The sequence below is a fragment of the Globicephala melas genome, chromosome 5, assembly GCF_963455315.2.
Source record: "Globicephala melas chromosome 5, mGloMel1.2, whole genome shotgun sequence".
NCBI lineage: Eukaryota > Metazoa > Chordata > Mammalia > Artiodactyla > Delphinidae > Globicephala > Globicephala melas.
The window spans coordinates 4,267,100-4,291,009 of record NC_083318.1 but is presented as its reverse complement, the minus strand read 5'-3'; the positions used below and the strand labels follow the sequence as shown (position 1 = coordinate 4,291,009).

General features: G+C 48.1%; 1 protein-coding gene across 2 annotated transcripts in view; it reads left to right on the top strand.

Annotated features, from left to right (window-relative positions):
• The window catches only part of TBC1D14 (TBC1 domain family member 14), a 104,894-nt gene that overhangs the window by 61,045 nt on the left and 19,939 nt on the right, over window positions 1–23,910 (top strand). Inside the window, exons 1-9 of one of the 2 annotated variants that reach the window (XM_030876870.2) lie at window positions 2,161–2,279; window positions 8,323–8,441; window positions 10,206–10,288; window positions 11,574–11,691; window positions 13,745–13,851; window positions 17,278–17,358; window positions 18,437–18,531; window positions 20,768–20,839; window positions 21,529–21,657. In XM_030876870.2, coding sequence (XP_030732730.1) covers window positions 2,277–2,279; window positions 8,323–8,441; window positions 10,206–10,288; window positions 11,574–11,691; window positions 13,745–13,851; window positions 17,278–17,358; window positions 18,437–18,531; window positions 20,768–20,839; window positions 21,529–21,657 — 807 coding nt within the window. In that variant the 5' untranslated portion in view covers window positions 2,161–2,276. Of the gene's footprint in view, window positions 1–2,160; window positions 2,280–8,322; window positions 8,442–10,205; window positions 10,289–11,573; window positions 11,692–13,744; window positions 13,852–17,277; window positions 17,359–18,436; window positions 18,532–20,767; window positions 20,840–21,528; window positions 21,658–23,910 lie in introns of those variants that run through there. The other variant, XM_030876866.3, reaches the window with a different exon arrangement.

Genomic DNA, 23,910 nt, shown 5'->3' with positions numbered 1-23,910 from the left:
AAGAGTTAGAATAAGGTTGCTACATTAGATTAAGAAAACATCATCTTCAGAGTTATCTATTCTATTGGACATAAATCCGCAAGTTAATATGTCACTTCACAGTGTCTGGGCTCTAACAGAGTAGTAAGTAGCACAGGCACATTCTCCTAGAGAATTAAATAAACCTCAGGCAGGCATATTAAAAACGCCCAGGTAGGGGCTTCCCTGGTGGCGCAGTGGTTGAGAGTCCGCCTGCCGATGCAGGGGACGCGGGTTCGTGCCTCGGTCCGGGAGGATCCCACATGCCGCGGAGCGGCTGGGCCCGTGAGCCACGGCCGCTGGGCCTGCGCGTCTGGAGCCTACGCTCCGCAACGGGAGAGGCCACAGCAGTAAGAGGCCCGCGTACCGCAAAAAAAAAAAAAAAAAAATCCCAGGTATAAATGGAAAAGACACCTCTCCTCCATGCTTTTGTCTTATTTCCAAATTTTGAATAATTTTTTTATAACAAGGCTTTCCCTAATCATTCCAGCCAGAATCAGCCTCTCCAGTTTTATCCTATTACTTTTAAAAAATGGCTTTATTGTGGTATAATTTTTATACCATAGAATTCACTCATTGTACATGTTCATGACTTTTAATAAACTTATGCAGCTATGCAACTGTCACAGCAATCCGGTTTTAGAATATTTTCACCCCTCGACAAAGTCCCCTCACGCCTGTTTGCAGTGGATCTCCGCTTCCGCCTCCAGCTCCAAGCAAACGTCAATTAGCTTTCTCTCTAGAGAAGGAAATTTCATATAAATGGAATCATGCACATTACCTTTTGTCTGGCATCTTTTCACTAAGCACAATGTCCCTGAGGCTCACCCATGTGGTGTCCATGTGGTAGCGTGTATCAGTGCCCTTTTCATTGTTGCGTCAGTGCTGTTTATGCATTCCTCACTTAATGGGTTTTTGGAATGTTTTTTGGTGTTGGGCTCTTATGAATAATGCTGCTGTGAACATTTGCAGGCAAGTCTTTTTGTGGGTGTATTTTTTATTTCTCTTGGGTAGGTTCCTAGGAGTGCGGTAGGTGTATATTGAACTACGTAAGAAACTGCCAGATTGTTTTCAAAAATGGCTGCAACTGCTAGTGACTTATGAAAATTCCAGATTCTCCACATTCTCGCCATCACCTGTCATTGTCTGTCTTCTCGATTATAGCTTGATGGACATTGTAGTCTCCTTCTGAGTGAAGAAGTTTCTGGTGGCAACTTGGTAATGCTATCATCCAGAAAATCAGCTGCGGAAAGCGTGGTACCATGGTCTGAGGACTTGTGAGTTCCCTTCCGGAAGGAGAGTCTGTGTTGTCTCAAGCCCAGTTTGTTCAGCACTTGGACATTGGACCTATGGGCTGACCAGAAATAATTTTGACTTTATGCAGATTTTAAAGACTTAAAACATTGAGGTATGCTCTCCAAACAGTGGAATGCTGCCGTCCGAAGTGTACTCTTCAGTTAGTTGTGATGAATGTTTATCAAGACGATACTTCTGGCACCCCCCTGGGGATATGTTCTGCCCCTTCCCAGTCAGTCCCCGAGAAGCAGTCACTAGGCAGATTTCCATCACTAGGTGTTCCTGCGTGCACCCTGACGCTCTGATTGAACTGATCTTACTGTGGAAAGCATTTGATCCACAGTAGCGTATAAAGAAGAGAATAAAATGGCTCATAGTCACTCCACTACCCAGAGGTTACTAGTGTTACTATTCTTATGTAGTGCCTTCCGGTAATGTACTTGTGTCATTTTTTAGAAAATCTCACAAAGCAGAGCTTTGGCGTACGTTGTTTGGCGTGTCACCGCTTCCTTTTTGGAGTGTACGTTTTCCAGCGTGATATTTGTGTGCTGAGGACGCAGCCTAACTCGCTTGGCGCGAGCATTTAGGCCCGGTTTGTATCGCGGGCGGACAGCCCGCGTCTGGACTCCCCGCCTGCGTGGGCACGTCCGGTGTCTGGAGGGCGCCGCGCGACCTTCCCTACCTGGGCGGCCAGAGGAGGAACCCCTTGGGACTTGGGGGACCCAGGTCCTCCCCCAGCCCCGCCCGGCGCCCAGGGTCCCGGCGAGCCAGGCCTGACTCGCCGAAACCGAGCCGCGGATCGGCTGCGCGGCATCTGCGCGCGATTGAGCGGCCTGCCGCCCCCGCCCGGCCGCCGGAGCCGCCGCCCGAGGTCCCGCCGCGGAGCCCCGCTTGCTCGCTCGTTCGCCCGCTCACTCGGGCATGGAGCCGCCGGCCGCGCGCCTCTGAGCCCCGCGGCGTTCATGGTGAGTGGGGCCGGGGCCCCGCCCGCGCCCCTCCGGGGGTTTGCCCGCCCGTCACCGGCCGGAGGCCCCAGCGTGGGTGCGCCCGTGTGCATGTGTGTGTGTTACACGCATCTGTTCCAACGAGCTGAAGCTTGCATGTGGCCGCGGTGATGCGCCTTCCTCCCCCCTGCCATTCTTTGTCTGTGATTCCATGTAATTTCCTCACAGCGTTGAGTTTTAATGGGTACAGTGGGGGACTGTAGGAGAGAGAGCCAGCGCGTCCTAATTCTTACCACCCAGAGGGGGATCGCACCCTGTGTTCAGACTGAGGTCAGTCCAGGCCAGGCACCCCTCTTAGAGGCCTGAATGGCATTCATTGCCCGTGATCCTGGGGGCAAGAAGCCTTTGTACGGAGCTCAGGCTGTACCCCGTTTGCTCAGGGTCCGAGTAAGGTGGTCAGATCGTAGCAGTAACCAAGCTTGTTAAAACCCACAGTTCAGTTTTAACACATTTCATTCACCAGTCCACAGGTGAACTTCTGTGTTCTACATGTTTTGTAAGTAACATGACAATTAGAAAGGCCCCCTGAGAGTTGCTGTCCCAAATGCCAACATTTCTGGTAACCTAGAGGATGCTTTCTGGGAAAAAGACTGTGGTAAGGAGAGAAAAGAGTTGAAGTCTGAGGAGCCCTTCAGAGGATTCCGGAGGGTCCTTCTTACTGTGAGGTCAGCCTCATTGGTCACCAGTACTGTCGTTTTGGAAGTCCCAGCATTTGTAAGACCTGTTCAGGCCACTCTTAACCACTAAAAATGGCAAAATAGAACAGATCTCGTCCCAGATTGTGAGACAACACCCCTCTCCCCCCAAAAGTTGCTTGTTATAAATGGCAAAGTGTGACGCCAGCTGCAGTGTTCTGGGCTCTTTACTGTCATCTACTCTTCACAACCTTATTAAGCACCACTCTTAGCGGGAAGTGTTGTGAAAAGTAATTCTGCGGCAAAATAATGACAGTAATACTCCCTGTCATTTTGAGGCACCTGCTATGGCCATGTGTCTTTCGTTAATTCATTCTCATTTGATAGGTGGGGAAGCAGGCTTGGAGGGGCGAAGGAACATGCCCAAGGTCACGCTGCCGTTGGTGATGATCTGGAGGTGATGGTTCAGACCCAGGCCTGCCGCCAACTCACAGTGCTTCCTCTGCAGGGTCCTCAGCCGGTGCCCACAGGGTTGCCGTACTCTCTGTCCCTCACGCTGGTTTCACGTCAGTCTGTTCACAGGTGCCACGTGGTGACCTGCTATGCTTTATTCCAGACGTACCTCTAAAACCCCCTCGTTATTTTAAAAGGCTAATCTTGATGCTATACCAGTTGAGTCCAAGGCTTAAGCACAGGTTTTAACTGATGAGCCTCTCTCCTTGTAACTAACATAGATTTCCAGGAAGCTAGGGGGCTTCTGTTACCATGTTTGGGCGTAATTGGCTGTCTTTTACAGCACTCTTCCAGTTCTGTGCGTAGCAGTGACACCCCTCTTGTCATCCTACCAGGAGCACTTTCTTTACTGTTTGAGGATCTTGATCTTCTCCTCTTACACAGATGTCTGTCGAGGTAGACACTTTTTTCTTTCTTCTTCAACTGGCAGATTATAACTTTATTTAGGAGTCTCATGCCCCGTCCTTATCTCCAGCACTGTTCAGATCATGCACATGATGTAGACGTTGCCTTTGGATGTATCGAATGGGCTCATCACACCTCACACTGTTTACTTTCGGGCTCTACCCCAGTCTAGCTCTTCCTTTCTCTCTCTCGCTTGGCCTTGGCTTGTCCCGTCAGCTCTGGGAAGCTTGTTGTTGAGACCATGAAGTCTAGAACAGAAGTTGGACCCGGCGTCATTCCCCACGTAGAGCGTTCGTGCTCACCCACAGAGAAGCCTGTTCGCCGTCATCTCCTGGCTGCTGCTTGTGCTGTCGGGCTGCCCCTCCCTCACGGCTTCCAGCCCAGCTCTCCCCTGTCCTTTGTCCATTGAGATGGCACCCTTTATGAGCTGTTTTCTTTTATTCTCTCCAGCCACAGGTGTCCTGTCCTTGGGGCTCCCACATTTTTTATCGTCTGCTCTGGTTTCATAGCCTCTGCTGGCATCGTACTGCCCCTGCTAGAGTGAGTGAGCCCTTCAAGGTGGGGTCTGCAGGTCTGCTAAAGTGCCAGGCCCCTTCGCAGATGAGCTCCTGGCCCCTGTGTGGAGTTGAGGCTCTGCTCGGCTGCCCTGGTGTACTGCTTTCTTCCTGAACTTCGCTGCATTATCAGACCACAGCCGCACTTAGCCCCCAGTTGGGTGCAGTAGGCTTTGTTTGCTGCTGTCTCTCTGGTGTTGGTCTTACCTTCCCAGCAGGATACAAGCACCACTCTGGGCAGGGACTGTGACCTCTTCTAAATTAGTGACTTGTAAACTTTTTATTCTGACACAACACCCCAGCCCCATCCCCGGGTTAGAAAATTTAGGTTGAGACTCATTTCTCTCAAGAAGGCATAGCTGTAAGTAGGTACAGAACTGAAACGAACTGTCCTTACTATGTGCACTCTGTATTTTTGTGTTGTTTGATTTAAAAAAAATACTGTCGTGACCAGTAAAACTGATTTGCCACTAGAACTTTGCAGAACCCTGTTCTAAATTCCCTCTAGGGTTATGCGGCGTGTTGGAATCTGTAGTGGTTCCTTGAATGGATGGTTTATACTGATGAGCCTGCAGGACTTCTGATGAGCACAGCAATGAATGGTATTGTTACTTGGTTTAAACCAAGAGACTTCAACTTGATCCCATAAGGGCCCCAAGAGGAGAAGAAACTTTGGAACGATGAGTTGCACCGGGGCTGGGCCGACCCCACCATTTGCCTGGCACACAGAAAGGGCTCATACTTTATGGGCAGCCGTTAAATGTTTGTCTCGTGATCTCATCATCACAGGAGTCTTCACAGTTGCTACCGTTTTATAGCCGAGAGAGAAGCAAGATGATTTGCCCCAAATCAGAGCCAGGACTTAGATTTAGAGCTCAGTCTTTTCGCTTCCAAAGCCCTAGCTCTTGCCATATCACATGCTGACCTCAGTGTTGGTAACTCACAGCTGAAAGTTGTTTGTCCTGAGAGTGAATCGTCCCCTTTCTTGTTCCTGAAGTTGGTTTGTCTGGCTTGGAAGATGAGCTTACTGTCGACCCCTCTAGGTAGCAGTGTGAGAACTACATCTGGAGTAGGATCTGTTAACAATTTCCAAAGCCATTCGTATTCTGAAATGCCATTTAGAATTTTGAAAAGGCTTTCCCTGGGATTTCAAGTATGGACAGGCCAGGCCTCCTTTTTTTTAAATCATGCGGGGCCCTGTGTGGTTAAAACATAAGTATTTGACTTGCATCTGCACTTAATTCACTATTACAGGTTTGTGTCATAGCTGAAAGCTTCATTTAGACTGAATATAAATGATTAAACTGGATCATGCATTCTAGTGAGTGGCAGTCTGCGGTGAGCAGTGCAGGGGCAGAGCCAGGGTGCTGGCCTCTGGTCCAGCTCCTCCAGCCCCAGCCCGGCCTCCACCTGATGGCAGCTCCTCTCTCGGGGTTGTGGGGAGCTAGTGTGAAGGGCAAGTTGAGCCCATTCCGTGTGTGTAAAGTGCTTGGCCCGTACCGTTTGTGGTGGAGCCTCCGAGCTCTAACTGAAGAGACTGATTTTTTTAAAATCACAAGTCAAGGCATTTAATTAACTTTACAACGCGTCTTCGTATCTGTGCTCTTTGCAGACCTTGCAGGGCTCCTTGATTGTTGTTTGGCCATAGGGCATTTTTTCTGCCTTATACGGTTTCAAGCCCGAGGAGAAAAAGGGTCATGGCAGACGGCAGCCAGGGCCAGCCTTTACGGAGCACTTCCTCTGCACCCAGAGGCTTGTGCGGACTGCTTCACAAGCCTCTGCCACTCCTTAGACAGCCCTCTCTGCTAGGTGCTGTTTCCCTTTTTGCAGATGTGGAAATGAGGTGCAGGGATTCTAAGCTGTGCTTTGCCGGGGGTCACAGCTAGTTCCTGGTGGATCTGAATTTGCTCCCAGGCCCGTCTGGCCCCGAAGACCACACTTAACTCGAGTAGGCCCTGGCCTTTTCCCTCCAGAACTGCACACCTGTTTGTTGAGTATATCCACAGGAGAGGTTGGGCCTGCGCAGAGTGGCGGAGTGGGGAGTCCTGCAGGCCCGGCTCCTTGCTGGCTATGGACTTGGGGGCAAGTCACTTCACTCTGAACCTCAGTGGCCCTACCTGTCAAATGCGGTGACACTTGCCATAGAGATCGTTATGGAGATAAAGTTAAACTATGTGTAAAGCACACAAAGCCAGTGGAGGTGGGCATCCGCATGCTGGGACCTCTGACTTCGGGGCTCAGCGCCTTTGGCCTTGGCGTAGAGCCCACTAGACCAGCATCAGCAAGTAAGTAGCACCTTGCAGGGCGTTCGCTAACAATTCCTGTTAACATGCAGCGTGCCTCAGGATCTTTCTCAGCACACAACTTCTGGTAGATTTCCTATAAAATACAAGATTTTACATTGGGTACGTAGGTAGAATCTGATGGCTACATAGGATACTTGGGATGGCTGTTGTAGCATGTGAAGTTGCAGCTGAGTGCTTGACACGTGGAGGTGCTCCGATGTTTGAATGGATGACACAGTGAGTCCATTTTCTCCGCTTTGGGTGAGTGGAGGTCGTTTTAGATTTTAATGGAACCATTTTACACCGGGGTGAACAATGTTAAGACATCTAACCTTGTACATCCAGATATACAGAAACTGCCCCACCCGCCTGTTTCTTGGTGCACACGCTTCTCATAGCCTGTGGGTTTTGAGGAAAAAATGTTTTCTTTTAACTTTTTAGAAGCCTCTGTAGGCTTTCCTGGCTGAGAGAATAATTGCTTGCCGAATAATTTTACCAGTAACACCCCACTTGACAACTAGTGTTAATAAAATTCATTTAGCAAGTCATCACTTTCCACTCCTGATACTGCTTCTATTGTATTGGGAGTGGTTATTTAAATCTTAGTTTAAACTACTGGGTTGTTTGTCCTGTCTTCCCAGTTAGGTTGCCTTCCCTTAAGGGAGGGTCCTGAGAGCCTTGTCTATAATAGGCAACAAGAGAACACTGTTTTTTTATTTTTTGCAGAGGGCTAAGGGTACACATGCACAGGCACGCATACACACACAGTTGCAGAAACTGGACTCTTTGGCACAGATTACTTGGCTCTCCTGAACTCTGCTGGTTGGGTGTTTGGAATGTGGGTCACCAGGTGTGACTGAGGTTTTGTGGTTGCAGCTCATAGGACGAATTAATGACCTGGAAGTGTGGAGGCCGCTCGTAGATTTCCAGGGCATGGCACAATTATTCGTGTAACAGCTTGCAGTGATGGCTTCACACAAAGATGTTAAAGAATTTCTTTCTTGACGTTTCTGCTTTAAGAAAATGAAACAGCTTTCATCATCTTCAAGCAAAAGATTTTTAATTTTTAAGCCCATCCTCATTTCAGGAAAGGTTTGAAAGGCAAACAAAAATAGATAAAATGCTGTGGTGTAAAAGGAAATGCATTAGAAATTTAGGGTGGGAGTGGGAGATGAAGCCAGGGGTGGGGGTCAGATGCATGCTAGAATTGGCTATCACTCTGACTCTGAGCTTCCCTGTGACCACTGCAATAATCAGTTCAAATTTACGGTGTCCAGAAGACAGAATACACACCTCTTACCCAGAAGCAGCCTAGGAGACCCGAGTCGATGTTTGCGGGCCCTTAGCGGAGCAGCTGGGATGATGAGATCCTTAGTGACTTCCCTACCAGTATGGGAAGCCCACAGTCCCCATAACGTGATGGCCTGAACTGCAGAGCTGAACCCCTTTCATGGGCAGTTTTTCCTTTTAAAGAGCAAGAAATATTTTCAGTGCATCATCCTCAAAATCGACTTAAAGGACTTCACAACAAAACACCTTGCTTACTTTGAAAAGGGCTTCGTAATATCAGAATTGGCCGGGCCTGGAGTTATCCCTGGTTTCTTTGTCCTAGGAATATGAAGACAAGGCTGGACGACCTAGCAGGCCACCCTCTCCAAAGCAGAATGTGAGGAAGCATCTTGACTTTGAGCCTCTTTCCACCACCGCACTCATCCTGGAAGACAGACCAGCGTGAGTCTGAAGAAGAGTCTGTGGAGAGTTTGTTTTCAGGGATAAGTACATTTGCTAGTCACCTTTTCATTAGAAAAGGGGAAGAAAAATTAGCACGTCACTTACTAAAAATGCGGGGCCCCTCTTCATTCCCTCCACTAACGTGTGTTCTATATGATAGCATGACTGATGTGGAAAACTTTCATTTAACGTAGAAGTTTTTGATCAGGATTTTCCATTCAGGTGATTTTTTACTTTAATTTAGCATTTCCAGATGCTTAAGGAGCTGTTATTAATTGTAGACTGGCTTGTAACGGTAAGAAGCACCAGGAAGTATACTCGAAAGTGGGTGTTCTGGAGGCACCCCAGTATTGTAGAACAATTCCCGGACTAGCCTACTGGTTCTTTGGGATCTGCAGAAAACAGGCTGGGTGATCCCAGCAAGTTCCCTTCCCTCTGGGCCTCTGGTTTCCATCCATCTGATGAGGAGAGATGGGTTTTGATGACGGGCTTGTAGATCGTGTTTGGAGACCTTAGTAAGGGAAAGGGATTGCTCCATTGTACCAGGCCATAGCTTATCTCTATTTAAGCATCGAGTTTCCATAGAACACTGTATTTGAATAGAAAGATTCCACAGCTTTTTCTCACTGTTGTGGCCTCTCCCGTTGCGGAGCACAGGCTCCGGACGCGCAGGCTCAGCGGCCATGGCTCACGGGCCCAGCTGCTCCGCGGCATGTGGGATCTTCCCGGACCGGGGCACGAACCCGCGTCCCCTGCATCGGCAGGCGGACTCTCAACCACTGCGCCACCAGGGAAGCCCGTCCACAGCTTTTAAGAAAAAGAGAGATTGTAAAACATTCGGCTAGGATCCCTAAGGTCCCTGCCAACCCTGACATTTAAAATTGATGAAGTCTGCAGAAGAAATGTGTCTTCTGATGTTAATTTTCGGTCCTTGGAAATTGTGGATGTGTGGGTAGATGGGGAGAGAAACCCTGAAATGGAGGATTCAGAAGGTAGGTAGAGATTATTGGTAGAAGCCGCCGCACTGTGAGGATCCGTCCTGTAATGCTGTCTAAAACATGAGCTGTGGGAAGCCGTGCCCTGTTCTCCTGCAGCAAAAACACTGTGATGTGCGCAGACAGCCAGACATTGCCGCCCTCCCAGTTTTCAAGGACCAGCAAATTCACCAGCACGTTTCTGAAAGAGAACATGCGTTTTATTTTTTTAACCGGGATTCAGAGTTGTATAGCACATTTAGTCGTTTAGAACTATTGTATGAATCTGTGTGTGTGTGTGTGTGTGTGTGTGTGTGTGTGTGTGTGTGTGTAAATGAGATGAACCACATAGCTAGTATGAAACTTACTTAAAAAAACTGGCCAGGGAATATATTCATACATAGATGTATCAATAACATATGCCGTTAGGGTACTCTACTTCAAGGGTAACTGTTGACAATTATTGTATTCGTGCGATGTGGTCAAATCAAAGTTTCTTTGGAGACTGGGGTGAAAAAAAAAAACCCAAAGATTAAGTGTTTATCTCCATTGGAGTTATGGTTAATTGCTATTTTCTTCTTTCTGCTAATCTTTAGACTCCAAGTTTTTAAAAATGAGCTTATTTTAATACTTTTGTAAAAAAATATTTTTAGTTTATGAAAGAGCTGCGTCTTTATCATCTAACAAATGTGGTTTTGGTCTTTGAGCTTTTCATTTGTTAGTAAATGATACTTCAAGTTTCTCTTATTTAGTATTTAAAATGGTGAAAAATCATTTCTTTTCTATCAAGAAATCTCCCGGCGAAGCCAGCTGAAGAAGCTCAGAAACACAGGCAACAGTATGAAGAAATGGTGGTTCAGGCCAAAAAACGAGGTAATGGAGCTCACATGTGTTTGGTTATGTAAGTCAGCACAAGATTTTGTGTCTTTGTGGATATTTTCTCTTTACCTGATGGAGCTGTAGAACCTGAACTTTGGTGAATGCTTTATTTAATATTTTGAGATTTATAATTTTCATCAAAAACGTATGTTTCTACTAACTACTTATTCCTGGTTACTTCATTCAAGGTAATAGCACTTTGAATTTACACAAGGAAAGAGACTGTGTAGGATAAAAGTACTAGGCTGCAGAAAGCTTTAGCCAGTGATGCTGGAGAGGCAGATCTCTTTCTGTCTGGGGGCTCAGTTTTCCTTATTTACAAGAAGATGTGATGGGATTTGACAAAGTGCCTTGTGACACCTAAAAACCCTATGATTCTTAGATGTTTAAAAAGTATGTATAATAAAACGTGGTCTGTCTGTACAATGGAATGTTATTCAGCCTTAAAAAGGAATGAAATTCTGACACACACTTAACATGAAGCTTGAAGACATTATTCTAAGTGATATAAGCCAGACACAAAAGGACAAATGCTGTGTGCTTCCACTTATATGAGGTATCTAGAAGAGTCAGATTCATAGAGACAGAAAGTAGAGTGGAGGTTGCCGGGGGCTGGGGAGCAGGGCGGGGTGTGTGTGTCGGGGGGTGAGAAGTTAGTGTTTCGTGGGGAGAGAGTTCCAGTTCGGGAAGATGAAAAAGTTCTGGAGATGGACGGTGGTGATGGTTGCGTAACAATGTGAAATATACTTCATGCCACTGGGTGTACACTTAAAATGGGAAATTTTATGTTTTGTGTATTTTACCACAAAAAATGTATATATAAATGAAAATGCATGGTATTTCTCAGAGTTGCTGTTATACCCTAAGAGTTATTCTTAAGCTGTGAGAAGTGAAGTTGCAGGTTCCATTGGAAAGGGTGAGGCGAGCACAGAGAGGCTTCTGGTGTGTCTGTTCCTGTTCGGTCTTTTGACTGGGGCTGTAGTTTCATGGGTTTGTCTATTTTGTGATAATTTCGTTAGGTTCTTATTTGTATACTTTTCTGTTTATATGTTATACTGTATTACGTTACAGAAAAGCTTACTAAAAGGTGGATAACGCCTAAGCTTTCTAAACTCCGTAAGGTGTGAAATGAGTCTCGGAAGAGGTCAGGTCTCAGTGCTCTACTTCACTGCCCTCTTCCTGGTGTTTTTGCAGCCTGGCTCTTTGAGAAAAGTCACCTAGCTTGAAATCAGTGGATATCAGTTAATAGATGTTTCCTTCTTTTAACTGTGATTTCTAGAGCTGAAAGAAGCCCAGAGGAGAAAAAAGCAGCTGGAAGAAAGATGCAGATTAGAAGAAAGTATTGGAAATGCTGTCCTCACTTGGAATAATGAGATTTTGCCTAACTGGGAAACAATGTAAGCTCTCTAGACGCTACACGTCTTTGCAGAATTCAGGGGAAGCAGCTGTATTAATTGTAGCTCCTCTCACAGCCCCTGATGAAATTATCTGATAAGGTTAAGTTGCACAGAGTCTCCTTCCTCTGCCTTGGTGCAGCCCTTGCCGTTTCTCACCTGGTACTGTGACAGCTCCCCTCCCGCCCCTTCCACTTGTCTTCTGCTCGGCAGCCAGAGGGATCTTCTAAGGCACGAATCTGCGTCACTTCCATACTTTACATGTCAGTGACTTCCTGTGACTCTCGGTGTAAAATTGGAATTGCTTGGCTTAGCCGACAGGACCCTTCGTGGGACAGCACGTCCCTTTCCCTGTAGCCTCACCTTTCATCTCTCCTTTGCTTGGACAGTGCCCTTTCCTTAGGGAGCCTCAGGGCCTTTGCATGTTCCATTCCCTCTGCATCGAGTGCTCTTGCCCTGTATCTCCTCATTCGGTTAACACTTTGTTCTTTAAAGCTCAGTCTTCCTTGGAGAAGCCTTTCCTGCCCTCGCCCTGGCTCCAGGTGCCTGTAGAGGACCCCGCTGGGTACACTGCATCTGTCTGCTCAAGTTTCTGTTGTCCTGTCTGAGGAGGGGCGCCGGGTGTGCTTTGGTGACAGCCCCCGGTAGCCGGCACACAGTAGAGTCCGGCACTGTTGTCTCCTTCACGTCTGAGGGACAGCTGTAGGTCTTTCCTCGTGCGTGGTCAGAATGGTTAGGGGCCGGTGTCTGGACAGCAGTCTTGGAGCCACGCACAGAGGCTGGTGCCTCCTTTTGGGCCTCCCCCTATCAGCAGGAGCTGGGGGAGCTTGGACGCCAGTTTCCTTTTTCTCTCTTCCAACCTGAACCGTGTGTCAGGTTGTTGGGGACTTGCTTCTGGCACTTACCTGGGTGTTACTCACTCCCACTGTGGAGGTGGGGTCCGGGGGGAGCAGAGATCGCCCTGTTGAGGCTCTGCACGGGGAACACACGCTGTGCCCAGAGCCTGCTTTTCTGGGCAGTGGGGCCCAGTAACAAGAGTTAAGGTCCTCAGAACCCTTGGACTGACTCCCTGTGTGGCTGCAGAGCCCTGGCCCACCCTACATTGACTGATGCTTGATGTGGTCCAGACGCGTGCATTCATACAGGAACTGCCGCTTAATGACCGCCAGCTGGGTGCCGGGCACCTTTCTGGTTTGTCCCACTTAATCCTCACAGCAGCCCTTGGGGGTCAGGGGGAAGGTTCCGTCATCTTGGTTTAGGGAGAATGATAGTGAGAGGAGAAGGAGTTTGCTCCGGGTTCCCCAGCTAAGGGTGTTATGGGGCTGCAGCCCCGGTTTCTGCAGCGTCAGCCCGTGCTCTCCCCTCTGCGCTGTGCCGAGGAGCACCGTGTTGGGAGCCTTTGGCACCTTTATGTCTGTCCCAGTCTGTCAGCAGTGTGTGTTCATTGTGACCAGCAGACCTCAGCGACTCTGCAGTTCCTAATATTCTGAGTTAGCAGAGCTGTCCTGCCGTTAGAGTTGCCTTGCCTGAGCGCTTCAGCTGTGTGTGTGCAGCTGTGCAGAGGCTGGCGGCTGTGCCCTCGGGCTCCCTTCTCGAGGCCCCCTGGGGCCTGCCCTCCATCGGCAGCTCTGCGGCAGCGCCTGCTGGCTCCGCACACCGTGCCCAGCTGCCTGCCGTTCCCGGAGCAGGCCGGCTTGTTTCTCGTTGCTGTGCTTTCTGTGCAGAACGTCCTTTCCACCCTTCCTCTGCTTCCACTGCTACTGGTCACTGAGAATTTGGCTCCACAGTAGCGCTCTGGGCTCCTGGTTTGTGGCGCCCATCTCTGCGTGTGCAGTGCCTGTGGCACACCTGGCACAGCAGTGACCCAGTGGAAGGTAGCCGTCGACCTCCTGGTCTGTCTGTCTGGAATGGTGGACTGTAAGCTCCCTGAGGCCAGGGGCTGTGACATAACGACTGTGCCTCCCCCGCTTTTGTGGTTTGGGGTTAAGCACGTGGGTAGACAAACATTTCGTCACTGAGAACAAACTCATAAACTCATGCTTCCATTTTTGTCCAGGTGGTGCTCTAGGAAAGTTCGAGATTTATGGTGGCAGGGAATCCCTCCCAGCGTGAGAGGCAAGGTCTGGAGCTTAGCCATTGGCAACGAGTTAAACATCACCCACGGTGAGTGGCTTGCATGACCCTAGGCCTGGGGAGTCCACCCCTGGGTCCTGTGGCTTCTCCTGTCCCATTTGCCCCATTAGGAAGAAAGGCAGCCATCGCCACGCCGCTGTGTCTTCGGAGAGGCCAGGTAAGTGTGTCTTCCAGGAGCGGAGCCGGTGGGGAGCCGGGGCTCACTCCTGGGTGCTACAGTTATCTGGTGTCAGTTGAGAGCGGACGCCCGCCTTCTTCCTGATAGCTGTCACCTTCCCTGAGTACGTGGGGAGCATACGTGGGGCTCAAAGCCTTAGTGGGCTGAGCCATGTTCGGATCTCTTCTCAGAGTCCTGCAGAAAGTGAGCCTTGATGGAGACGTGAAAGTGGAAGGGAAGGATGTTTCTTTCTGTGGAGGTGCTGTATCTGGGGTACTTCCGGTTTTTTGTGACTCTTTTTTTTCCCTAGGCATCTTATAAATCAGCACCTTAGAGGGGACAGCATACTGTGCTAGGACTGGGTCCTTGAGGGTCTAGTAGCTTGAGACCAGAGGGAGGCGAGCTCTGTACCCTCCTTTCTTAGGGCTGTTTGTCCCGCCATACGCACTCATACAGTTTGGGTGTGCTTCTCCTCCACCAGTGTGTTCACTGGTTCACTCCCCTCTCCGCCCAGCGCTCTGCAGGCTGTGAGCCAGGGTGAAACTGACGCTAGGAGCTCATAGACTTACAATTAAGTGCTGAAGAAATGGTAATCCTTCCTTTTTCCCTCTTCCTCCCTGTCTGCCGTCTAAGCTGCTCAAGACAAGAGCGCCTTCCTTGTCTTCTCTGTATCAGTGCCCAGCTGTGGAGTTGGTGGTGGCAGTTTTCACCCTGTTGAAGGCCCCTGAGTTTAAAGTAGATTGATTTGTGTCTTCTCTGTGTGGCTCGGGCTCGTGTCGTTATTGTAATTTTTATTTTGTCAGGTGTTGATCTCACCACGTGCAGTGGTAGCCTTGGCCGGCAGTGTGCTCCGTCTTGAGTAATGACAGCTGGTTGGGTGAATGGGGACTGGTTTCCTTTCATTGTGATCTCCTCAAAGTTGCATTTTTTTGGCTAATCCTTACCTGCCCCAAACTTAACATCTGTACGTGAGAAGATGGATAGCATTTACCTTGTGGAAATGGTTTTTCCGCAGCTTCCCTGGAAGTAGATGTTTGGAGAAATGGATGACCATTTATCTCAGTCCCTGTTCTTGAAAATTTCTAAACTGTATCAACAACTCTACACCAGTTGGATGTAATGCAGGGAACTCTGTGTGTGTGTGTTTAATTTTTGGTGCTCACTGTTGGCTGCACTGATTTTATTTAAATTAAAATCCTTCATAGACCGTATCATCATCGTATATCAGGCTAAATGGCTAATTAATCAGTCACATGCCTTGAAAGTTTGTCTAAATTTTGATATTGGCTCGTTTTATTTACATTGTGTCTTTCTTGTATAATTAGCTGCCTAGTGTCAGTTGCCCCCATAGAATTGATGCTCAGGAAGCTGGGGCCTCACCTGTCATGCTTTCCTTTCTGTCACCCGAGCCCAGCACAGCTCTCTGTGCAGTCAGGCCCTCAGGAAGTATTTGCTGAATGAATGAATGAATGAGTGCCACCTTATTGGGTCCTTCTTTTGCTGCATATTCAAGCCAATGTGACAACACAGATGATCTTGAAGTCTGCTGTTGAGGCCTGGCATCGGATTAGGTTCTTTACTCGCATCTTAGTTAACATTGGCAGCGGTCTGAGGGGCAGGTATTGTTGACCTTATTTCCCTACTGAGAAAGTCAGCCACTGGCTGACTCTGAAGCCTGTGTTGCGATTTGGAAGCCCCATGGTTTTGCTCTTTTTGTGGCTATGCAGTTGGAAACTCACTGAAGGTCAACCTAATCGTACTGTTAAACTTCACTCTTTGGGAAGTCAGCCTGGTACTTTGAAGCTTCGTCTGGAAAGAAGGTGTGTTCACTGTTCTAACTCCCTCTCCCCCCACAGACACACGCCAGTAAAACCATGCGGGTGTTTTAAAAACTGACACTTTGACCCATTTTACCCTGAGGCTGCCAGCATCTGTGCTTTAACTGTCAGATAACCTCATTTGGAAAGTTGTTCCCAGTGGTCAGGGGCCACACAGTTGTTTTCCTCCACCTCCTGCCAAAATGAGCAAAGCTAAGCCCACCTCCTGGAAACTGGGAGTGGGCGGAAGTTTCCCAGACCCTCTAGCCTCCAGCTCAGCACACCTCCAGATTTGTTCCATAAGCATTTGAGTTAAGATGCATGCAGTCCTTCCAGGTGATGATGTTAGTATGAAGTTATATTTCATAGTTGTACTGCCCTTGCAGACTAGTGTAGATTGTAAATCAGATCCTTCACAAGGTTAGAAGAAGGTCATTAATCAAAATTTAGCTTGTTGGAACACAACAGTGTTACTAGAATTTACCTTGTATTTAAAAAAATAGCACATACTGTCTGGAAGGCAGATGTGCTCTGCTTTATTTTCCAGAAGTATTGATGGAGAAAATAAAGTGGTCGAAATTCTCTGGGTAGCTGCAATTAAAGTCTTAATGATTGACTAGTGATCGTTCGTGATCCAGGGCAACCGATGGCTGGGCGGCGTGGGAGGCACCCACCGGACGGGTGGGCCAGCAGAGGCCTGGGAGGCCTCTCTCTGTGGGTTCCGTCTTTCAGGAGGAGTGGGGCACGGCTATACCCCTGGCAGTCTGGGTATAAAAGTGAGATTTGTGAGTGTGAGTTATTTAACTGTTGCCTAACTACCCAAAGAGAAGAATTACTGAAAAAATAAGTTCTGAATATGGAGAGATTTGGAACCTGTCTTGTGAGAGACCTGTCTTGATACGTCTCTGCCACCAAGCATCCTTATTTTTTGAAACCTCTGCCTGTGTTGCTTGCACCCCTCTCCCACTTTCAGGAATGAAGTTCAGGAAGACTGGGCCAGGGGGTAGCGGTTCCATCTTGTCTTTATTTGAAACCAGATTTTCTGCTTGTTCTGGGCTTTCTGCTTGTTTCTCCCTTTCTTCATCAGTCAGATATTCATTGATTATATTGATCTGTGTCAATCCCAGAGCTATTTGCTCTGGATACAGACATGAATGAGAGACCCTCATGGTCTTACCCCAAGGAGCTCACAGTCTAGTAAGGCGAGAGACTCACAAACACATCAAAACAATATCGCTTTCTGGGTGGGTTGTGTAACAGAGTGAATACCAGGCATGGAGGCATTTTATGTATTTCTTTGTATATAGTGATGTCTATAGACAATAGAAGTACCTTCTGGCTAAGTTGGGGGGATCGTTTTAGTAGCTGTAATAAGCCTGTGGTGTGTAGTTGAACTGTAAATATTTGAACGAGGCAGCAGTGTCTTGTGTTTCTGAGGAGACATGTGTGCACGTGACACTTACCCAAAGGCTTCTCTTCCAGAGCTCTTTGACATCTGTCTTGCCCGAGCCAAGGAGCGGTGGCGGTGCTTTAGCACGGGAGGCTCTGAAGTGGAGAACGAAGGTATACATAGCGCTAACCCCGGCGGGCTCCTTTGATCAGTTACGCGTATCATTATTTAGTACATGACGAGGAAGGTTTACTTAACTGAAGTAGTGGTTGGTGCAAATTTATAAAAGCTTCATGGGAAAGGGGATTTTTTTAATTTTTATTTTTTGGCCACGCAGAGCAGCTTGCGGGATCTCAGTTCCCTGACCAGGGATGGAACCCTGGCCACAGCAGTGAACGTGCCGAGTCCTCAACCGCTGGACCGCCAGGGAATCCCCGAAAAGGGAGTTTTTAGAGCAAACAGGTTAAAGAAGAAAACTTTTATAAGAAAGATTATATGAGTTCCTGAGACTTGTTAGTGTCCTAGCATGCTGGAGGGCTGGTCATGACCGATATCTTCTCCTTTATTCACTGCTCAGTGATGTACAGTGGCCTGGCACCCGGGATTGCTTGAGTGTTGGTTTATATAAGAGCATCAGAGCTACTTCCAAAGAGAGAAGAACACTGCGTTTCCTAGGTTATGCTTTTAGGATTTTCTGGGACACACGAGAATGGTTATGATTACTCCTGTTGGTTAACTAGTATCTTTTTTGCCGCTCTTTTTTAATACTGTCTGTGTGGTATTGGAATTTTAAAAATATAAAGCAAGTTATTCATAATTATTTGTTACAAATAGTACACGAGTGTTATACTGCAGTAACCCACACATATTCTACGTTCATACCAGTGATGTTCTGGATTAAATAATGATTCTTTTGGTGTTTTCTGTGCCTGGAATTCATTTGTGTCTGTTCCTTGACTTGCCCTTACTTCCACTGACAGTCGTTGATAAAAGGTAATTTCAAATTAGATTTTGATTTCAGACTCTAGAAAATGTCTGATGATGAGCTAACATTAGATGGTGCTCTGAGATTTTTACTCTTAAAGCAAGAAATCCTACAAACTGTTGATCCTGTTGGTTCAAGTTGTAATTAGGCTCGTGTGCTTCTGAGGAACTTCCTTCCCTTGTTTCATTCTTGTAAAAGTTCTAAGCCTCGCACTTATTCCACACACTCACCTCTGAGAGGTGTGATGACTCTTGATCTTTTGACAGATGCTGGTTTTTCAGCAGCAGACAGAGAAGCCAGTCTGGAGCTAATTAAACTGGACATTTCCAGAACATTCCCTAATCTCTGCATTTTCCAGCAAGTAGGTGGTGGCAGTGATTTGTTGCTCTAAGTATGTTTTGTCTAAAATTCACAGATGTCAAATTGCATGTATTTGTAATCAAGTTTGAAAAGTACTAGGGATTTTTGTTGGGAGGGAGGGTCCTTTGTTAATACAGTTAGACTTTTAAAAATAAGGGTAACTGATCCTTTCCAACAAATATTTAATATGACTTAGGAATACCCAATCTGATTCTGTCATGCCCCTGTTTCTAGCAACATGCCTTGTACATACTAGGTAACCAGTAAAGGACAGTGGAATAAATTACAGCAGATCAGTTAGCGCCCACCTAGAGTGAGCCAGGAGGTGCAGAGCTTAGACACAGCTGGGCTTTTCAAAAATGTGGCGTGTCCCAGGTGCTCTCCTGGTAGTACGTACAGCAGCCGGGAGAGGTCAGGGGTGACGCATCAGGCATGCTGTCACTGAGGAAGTGGCTCTTGGGCTGTGGTTGGACTAGGTTTGAATTGACAGCCTGACCAGAGAATGGGAAAGACATTCCAGGCAGAAGGAGGACCAGAATGGAAGCATCAAACAGCTTATGGTTCAGGGAATCCCCATTTCCTTTTGGGAGAGGGAACCTCGCTAAAGGAATGAACAGAGAGGATACAGCTCAATTCCGTGGACCCTACTAACTAACTGGTGGCTGCTCTGTTTGAGGTAGGAACCAGCTGCAGGGCAGTCCCTGCTCTGGAGGAAAGAGAGTGTAAGGGCAGAGCTTTGAGACACACTTGGAGTGTAGCCAGGAAGGGCTGTCACAGAACTGGGACAGAGTCTGAGAGGGTGCTTGCACCCTGTGGGCACCGAGGTCCAGCCTTTCCCAGACCCAGGCCCCAGAATGTTTTCCATGGAACATCTCTTGGGGGTTCGGCATCACTGACTTTGAGAGTCACCGGGTGATTAACTTGGTGCCGAAAGACGTGTTCAGAAGAGGAGGAGAGCTTTAGGGATCTCTTTCGGGTGAGGCTGGGGACAATTGGCTTTCCTCTTTGCTCTGGCTTCCTTCGGGCGTGTCTCTCTCAGTCTGTGGTTCCCAAAGTTCTAGATTTCATAAATGGGCGGTATTAAAAACATCAAAGGGGGGGGTGTGGGGAAACTATGAAATGTCCAGAGCAAGTTAAGGACGTTTAAAATAAGGAACTGCCATCTGCTGGCACCATATTTTCACCAAACAAAGGCCATTTAGCCCCAAAGTTAGAGGGACGTAATCAGAAGGGTGGTGGGAAATCTTGTAAGTTAAGAACGTTTAGCTTTAAGGGAAGCTCAGCATAGTGCTTTTGCTTTCTTCTCATTTGGCCTTAGACCAGATTTCACTTAGTGACAGTCGACACTAATCCTCGGGTGGACATTTGATGCTACTGCAGGGTCCCTCCTTGTCCCCCCTTCTCTTACCCGCTTAGCCCTGGATGTCGTCTTTTTACCCTCCCATTGCTGTTTGCTTTTGTCCCTCTGTGATTCGAAAGTGCCTCTTCTTTTTATACGTCAGGATGGGATGGCTGGGCCATGGCATTCTCGTGTAGCCACACGGCGGACGTGCACAGTGAGCATGTGACGTGGGCTGAGCCCGTCAGCTCCGTGTCTTCAGACACGTTAGCATCAGTGCGAGGCACCTCTGTGCTCAGTTAGGAAAAAGAAATTCCAAAATTAAATTTTTGGAAGAAGTTACAGGAACAAATGGAAATCTTGGAGGGATGGAAGAGCTGGAGAATGCTTAGAATAAAAAGGTAGCTATTAGGACTTAAGAATTAGAGGGTATCTCCTGCACCTGCCATGCTGAAAAATACAAAAGAAACCCAGACAGTGGCCGTTAGGGCAAAGGAGGCAGAAAGGGTGGTCAGGAGGGGGGCGTGCTGGGGGTGGGGGGGGCAGAGCGCCTGTGGGCATGCACTGGCTCTGAAGAGCCTGGGTACCTGGTCCCCTGCTGAACTTGCCGGGGAACTGCAGTCACACAGCAGCAGCCAAGCTAAGGGAGTTGTTCTAGCGCAGGGCTCACACCTGGCCCACCAGCTCAGCGCAGCTTCGTAGGCGGAGCTACAAATGACCTGGTCAGCTGTGGGTCGGTAGACAGCGTTTGTCCAGTCACGCGCTACGCGCCGAGCTGCTTAATAATGCTTGGCCACGAGGTCTGCTCAGAAACAGCAGGTGTGCCTGGTGGCGGCGACATCCATCACCCAAGCACTAACACGGCTGACGCATGTCTTTGGTGTGTTGGTCCCTGTAGGGTGGCCCGTACCACGACATGTTGCACAGCATTTTGGGCGCTTACACTTGTTACCGACCGGATGTGGGTTATGTAAGTGAACTTTTCCAATACTTTATAATGTTCTCCTCTAGAAAGTCACAATATTGCCCGGCACATCGTAGGTGCGGATGTCGGGTTGAATGCCATTTTTTGTTGGGTATGGAAAGTCTCACGGTAAATGACTTGCCTCAGTTTCCTCGTAGAGAAATGGAGCTGACATGGCCGCTCTGTGGCATTGACTACATTTTAACTGGGTTTGATTTTCATTTTTTGCATGTGATTTTTTTTTCTCAGCGTTAAATCAGGAAAGCTTTTAGCAATAACAGTTTTTAAAGCTATGCTGCTGACGTTTCTGTGGCTTCGCAGACGTGTGCATGCATGGCTTTAGAAAGAGTGACGTGTTCGCTCAGACGTACATTTCTGCGGCACCAGGAAGCTGTACATTCTGCAGGGCAGCGTGTCAAATGCAGAGGTGGGGGCGGTTACGGTTTCCCACGTGTTAGGGGTGGGACTGAAGGAGCTCACACAGGCGGCTGGCGCGCCAGGGCGCTGGTTCCGAGTCAGGGCGGGCCGGGATCCATGAGGCTGTCGGTCCAGCCTCTGGTGGGTGGCGATGGGTGGGCGCAGTGTGGGACCTTCCAGCGTGAGGGTGCTTGGGTTCCTCTTTCAATAAGATGGAAGAGCTGCTCTGACTGTGGCGGCTGCCGTTCGTTTAACGCCCCTTTCTCTTCTCCTCTCAGGTTCAGGGCATGTCCTTTATAGCGGCCGTGTTGATCTTGAACTTAGATACTGCAGATGCCTTCATTGCTTTTTCTAATCTTTTGAATAAACCCTGTCAAATGGCGTTTTTCCGAGTGGACCACGGCCTCGTAAGTATCCCCTGTGTGTGTTGTGTCCTGGGTGCTGTGTCCTCACGCAGCAAGCGTTGCCTAATCATTCTCTTCAGCGGGATAAAGAATGCCTTCTCCCTCCACTAAGATACTGAGAATAAGTCGCCCTAGGTAACGTGGCGGCTCATTTGGGGCGTTGTGTTGGACTTTAAAAACGTGGTCAATAGCCATACACATGAATTTCTTAGTACCTTCTTTCAGAAAGTATTTCTGAAAATACATTCTTTAAGTGAGGGAGGAGGGAGACTCCTGCACAAACGTACACACTTTGTGTCCAAGCAGAAGCTCAGGAGCAGGCCCCACGTTAGGGTCTGTCCAGTAGCCCGTCGCATGGTGGGGCCCTGTGGCTGCCCGCTGCCACGCGGGGCTCTGCTTCACGCGGTGGGCTGGTACGCAGGAGGGGAGACGCGTTTGAGACCAGCGTCTCCATGGGCGGCGGCGTGTTCAGGAAGGAGTTGGCAGTCCTTGCCCTGGGGAGGCCCCACCTGCTCCTGGCGCGGTGAGGAAGCGAGGCTCGGGAGTGACGGGGTTCCTTCGAGGCGCATAGCTGGTCCGCGAGCAGCCAGCGTCGGAACCCCTTCTGCTTCCCGTAGCCCAGACGAGGAGTCACCAGTTCAACAGATCATCAGCTTTTTAATTAACGTTGTCTTGATTTGCTGATCATTTGTTGATAGTTCACTGATAATTAATTTATCGTCAGTACTTTAGGACCAAAGCGATCTAACAATTTAGATCAGCTAGGCAATTTTTCTCCTTGACACCTTAAGGACTCCTGAGTATTTCTTGCTCAGCCCATACATACATTTTTTTTTTTTAAAGAAGTGTTTTAAAGCTGCTGCTGAATGCTGGCTGTGAAGGGAAATGTTAAATCGGCAGAGTCCTTCTAGAAGACAGTTTGGTGTTAGATGTCAGTAGCAGTAAATGGTGTTGGTATATAATTCTGCTCGTAAGAATCGGTTCTAAGAAAGTTCAAGTGTGGGCAAGGCACTCTGCACAAAGGTGGTTATTACACGGTTGTTTGTAGTTATTCAATAAAATTTAAAATTATTTTTCATTGTAAAAAATGAAAACATTTAAAAATGGGGATTTAAGGGAATGCAGAATGGTTCCTTAAAATCTGGAAATATATCCAGCGCAGTACTGATTGCAAAGAATTGTATTGGAGAAATATTTAAGATAAAATGCTAAGTTTTTCAAAAGCATGTGTAACAGAACATATTCCATAACAGCTACCATATTTAACGATAAAAGGAAATATAGCACAATCGTAACAGTGTTTACGGATGATCTTTATTCATTTCTGTGCTTCATAAGTTTTCCACAGTGAGCATTTTAACAGGTACTACTTTCATAGTCAGGAAAAAACTCTTTATATATAATAAAATGACTTACATCTAAATACCTCCTCATTTTGAAGGTAAGACCCCAGCTTCCTCTTTGGAAACACATGATAAAAACTGTGCTTAAAAATTTTAGCTTGTATTATTAAGGAAAAATCATAGAATCATAACGTTGAGTGGGACCTGCATTTCCAGCAGGGTTTCTCTGCAGCAGCGCTGTGGACATTTGGGGCCGGGTAGCCGCGGTGGAGGCTGTCCTGTGCATCGAGGCTGTTTAGCAGCATCCTTGGCCTCTACCCACCAGATGCAGTAGCACCCCCCCATTCTAGATGGAGCAACCAGAAATGTCCCGAGGCACAGCCAGATGTCCTCCGGGAGGCAGATGCCCCCCAGTTGGGAACCCCGGGTTTACCGTACATGCCTTCATGAAGATGTGCGAACAGCATCCGGGAGTTGCCGTCTGCCCACGTGCATCCAGCCTCTGAGATCATATCGCTCCCACCCACTTGGAGCTGTTCTTTCTGTTTCAGCACCGCACCGCTGCTCTGTGTGTTTCGTTTCCCTGCAAACCCTGTAAGAAGTTGAAAAGCATGTGCTCATAAAACAGGCTGTGGCCGCTTCCCTTCCCTTCAGCGTTTTCTCCCTCAGTGCCTCAGAAGAGCTGCACTTTTGAGCCAGAGCGCTGTTGCCCTGCCTCAGTGTTAGCATTATATGCCCTCTGGAAATGCTGGGGGTCAGCAGGGAGGCAGGCGTGTTTTTTGAGATCGTTTTCGACAGTTAATTCGTTCCTGGTTCTTAGAAAAGACTGAGCCCATCAGGAGTCAGCCTAGCCTGCGGGACAGGCACGGGTTCAGGGCCCTGCCTTGCCACACGCTGGTGATGTGGCCTCATT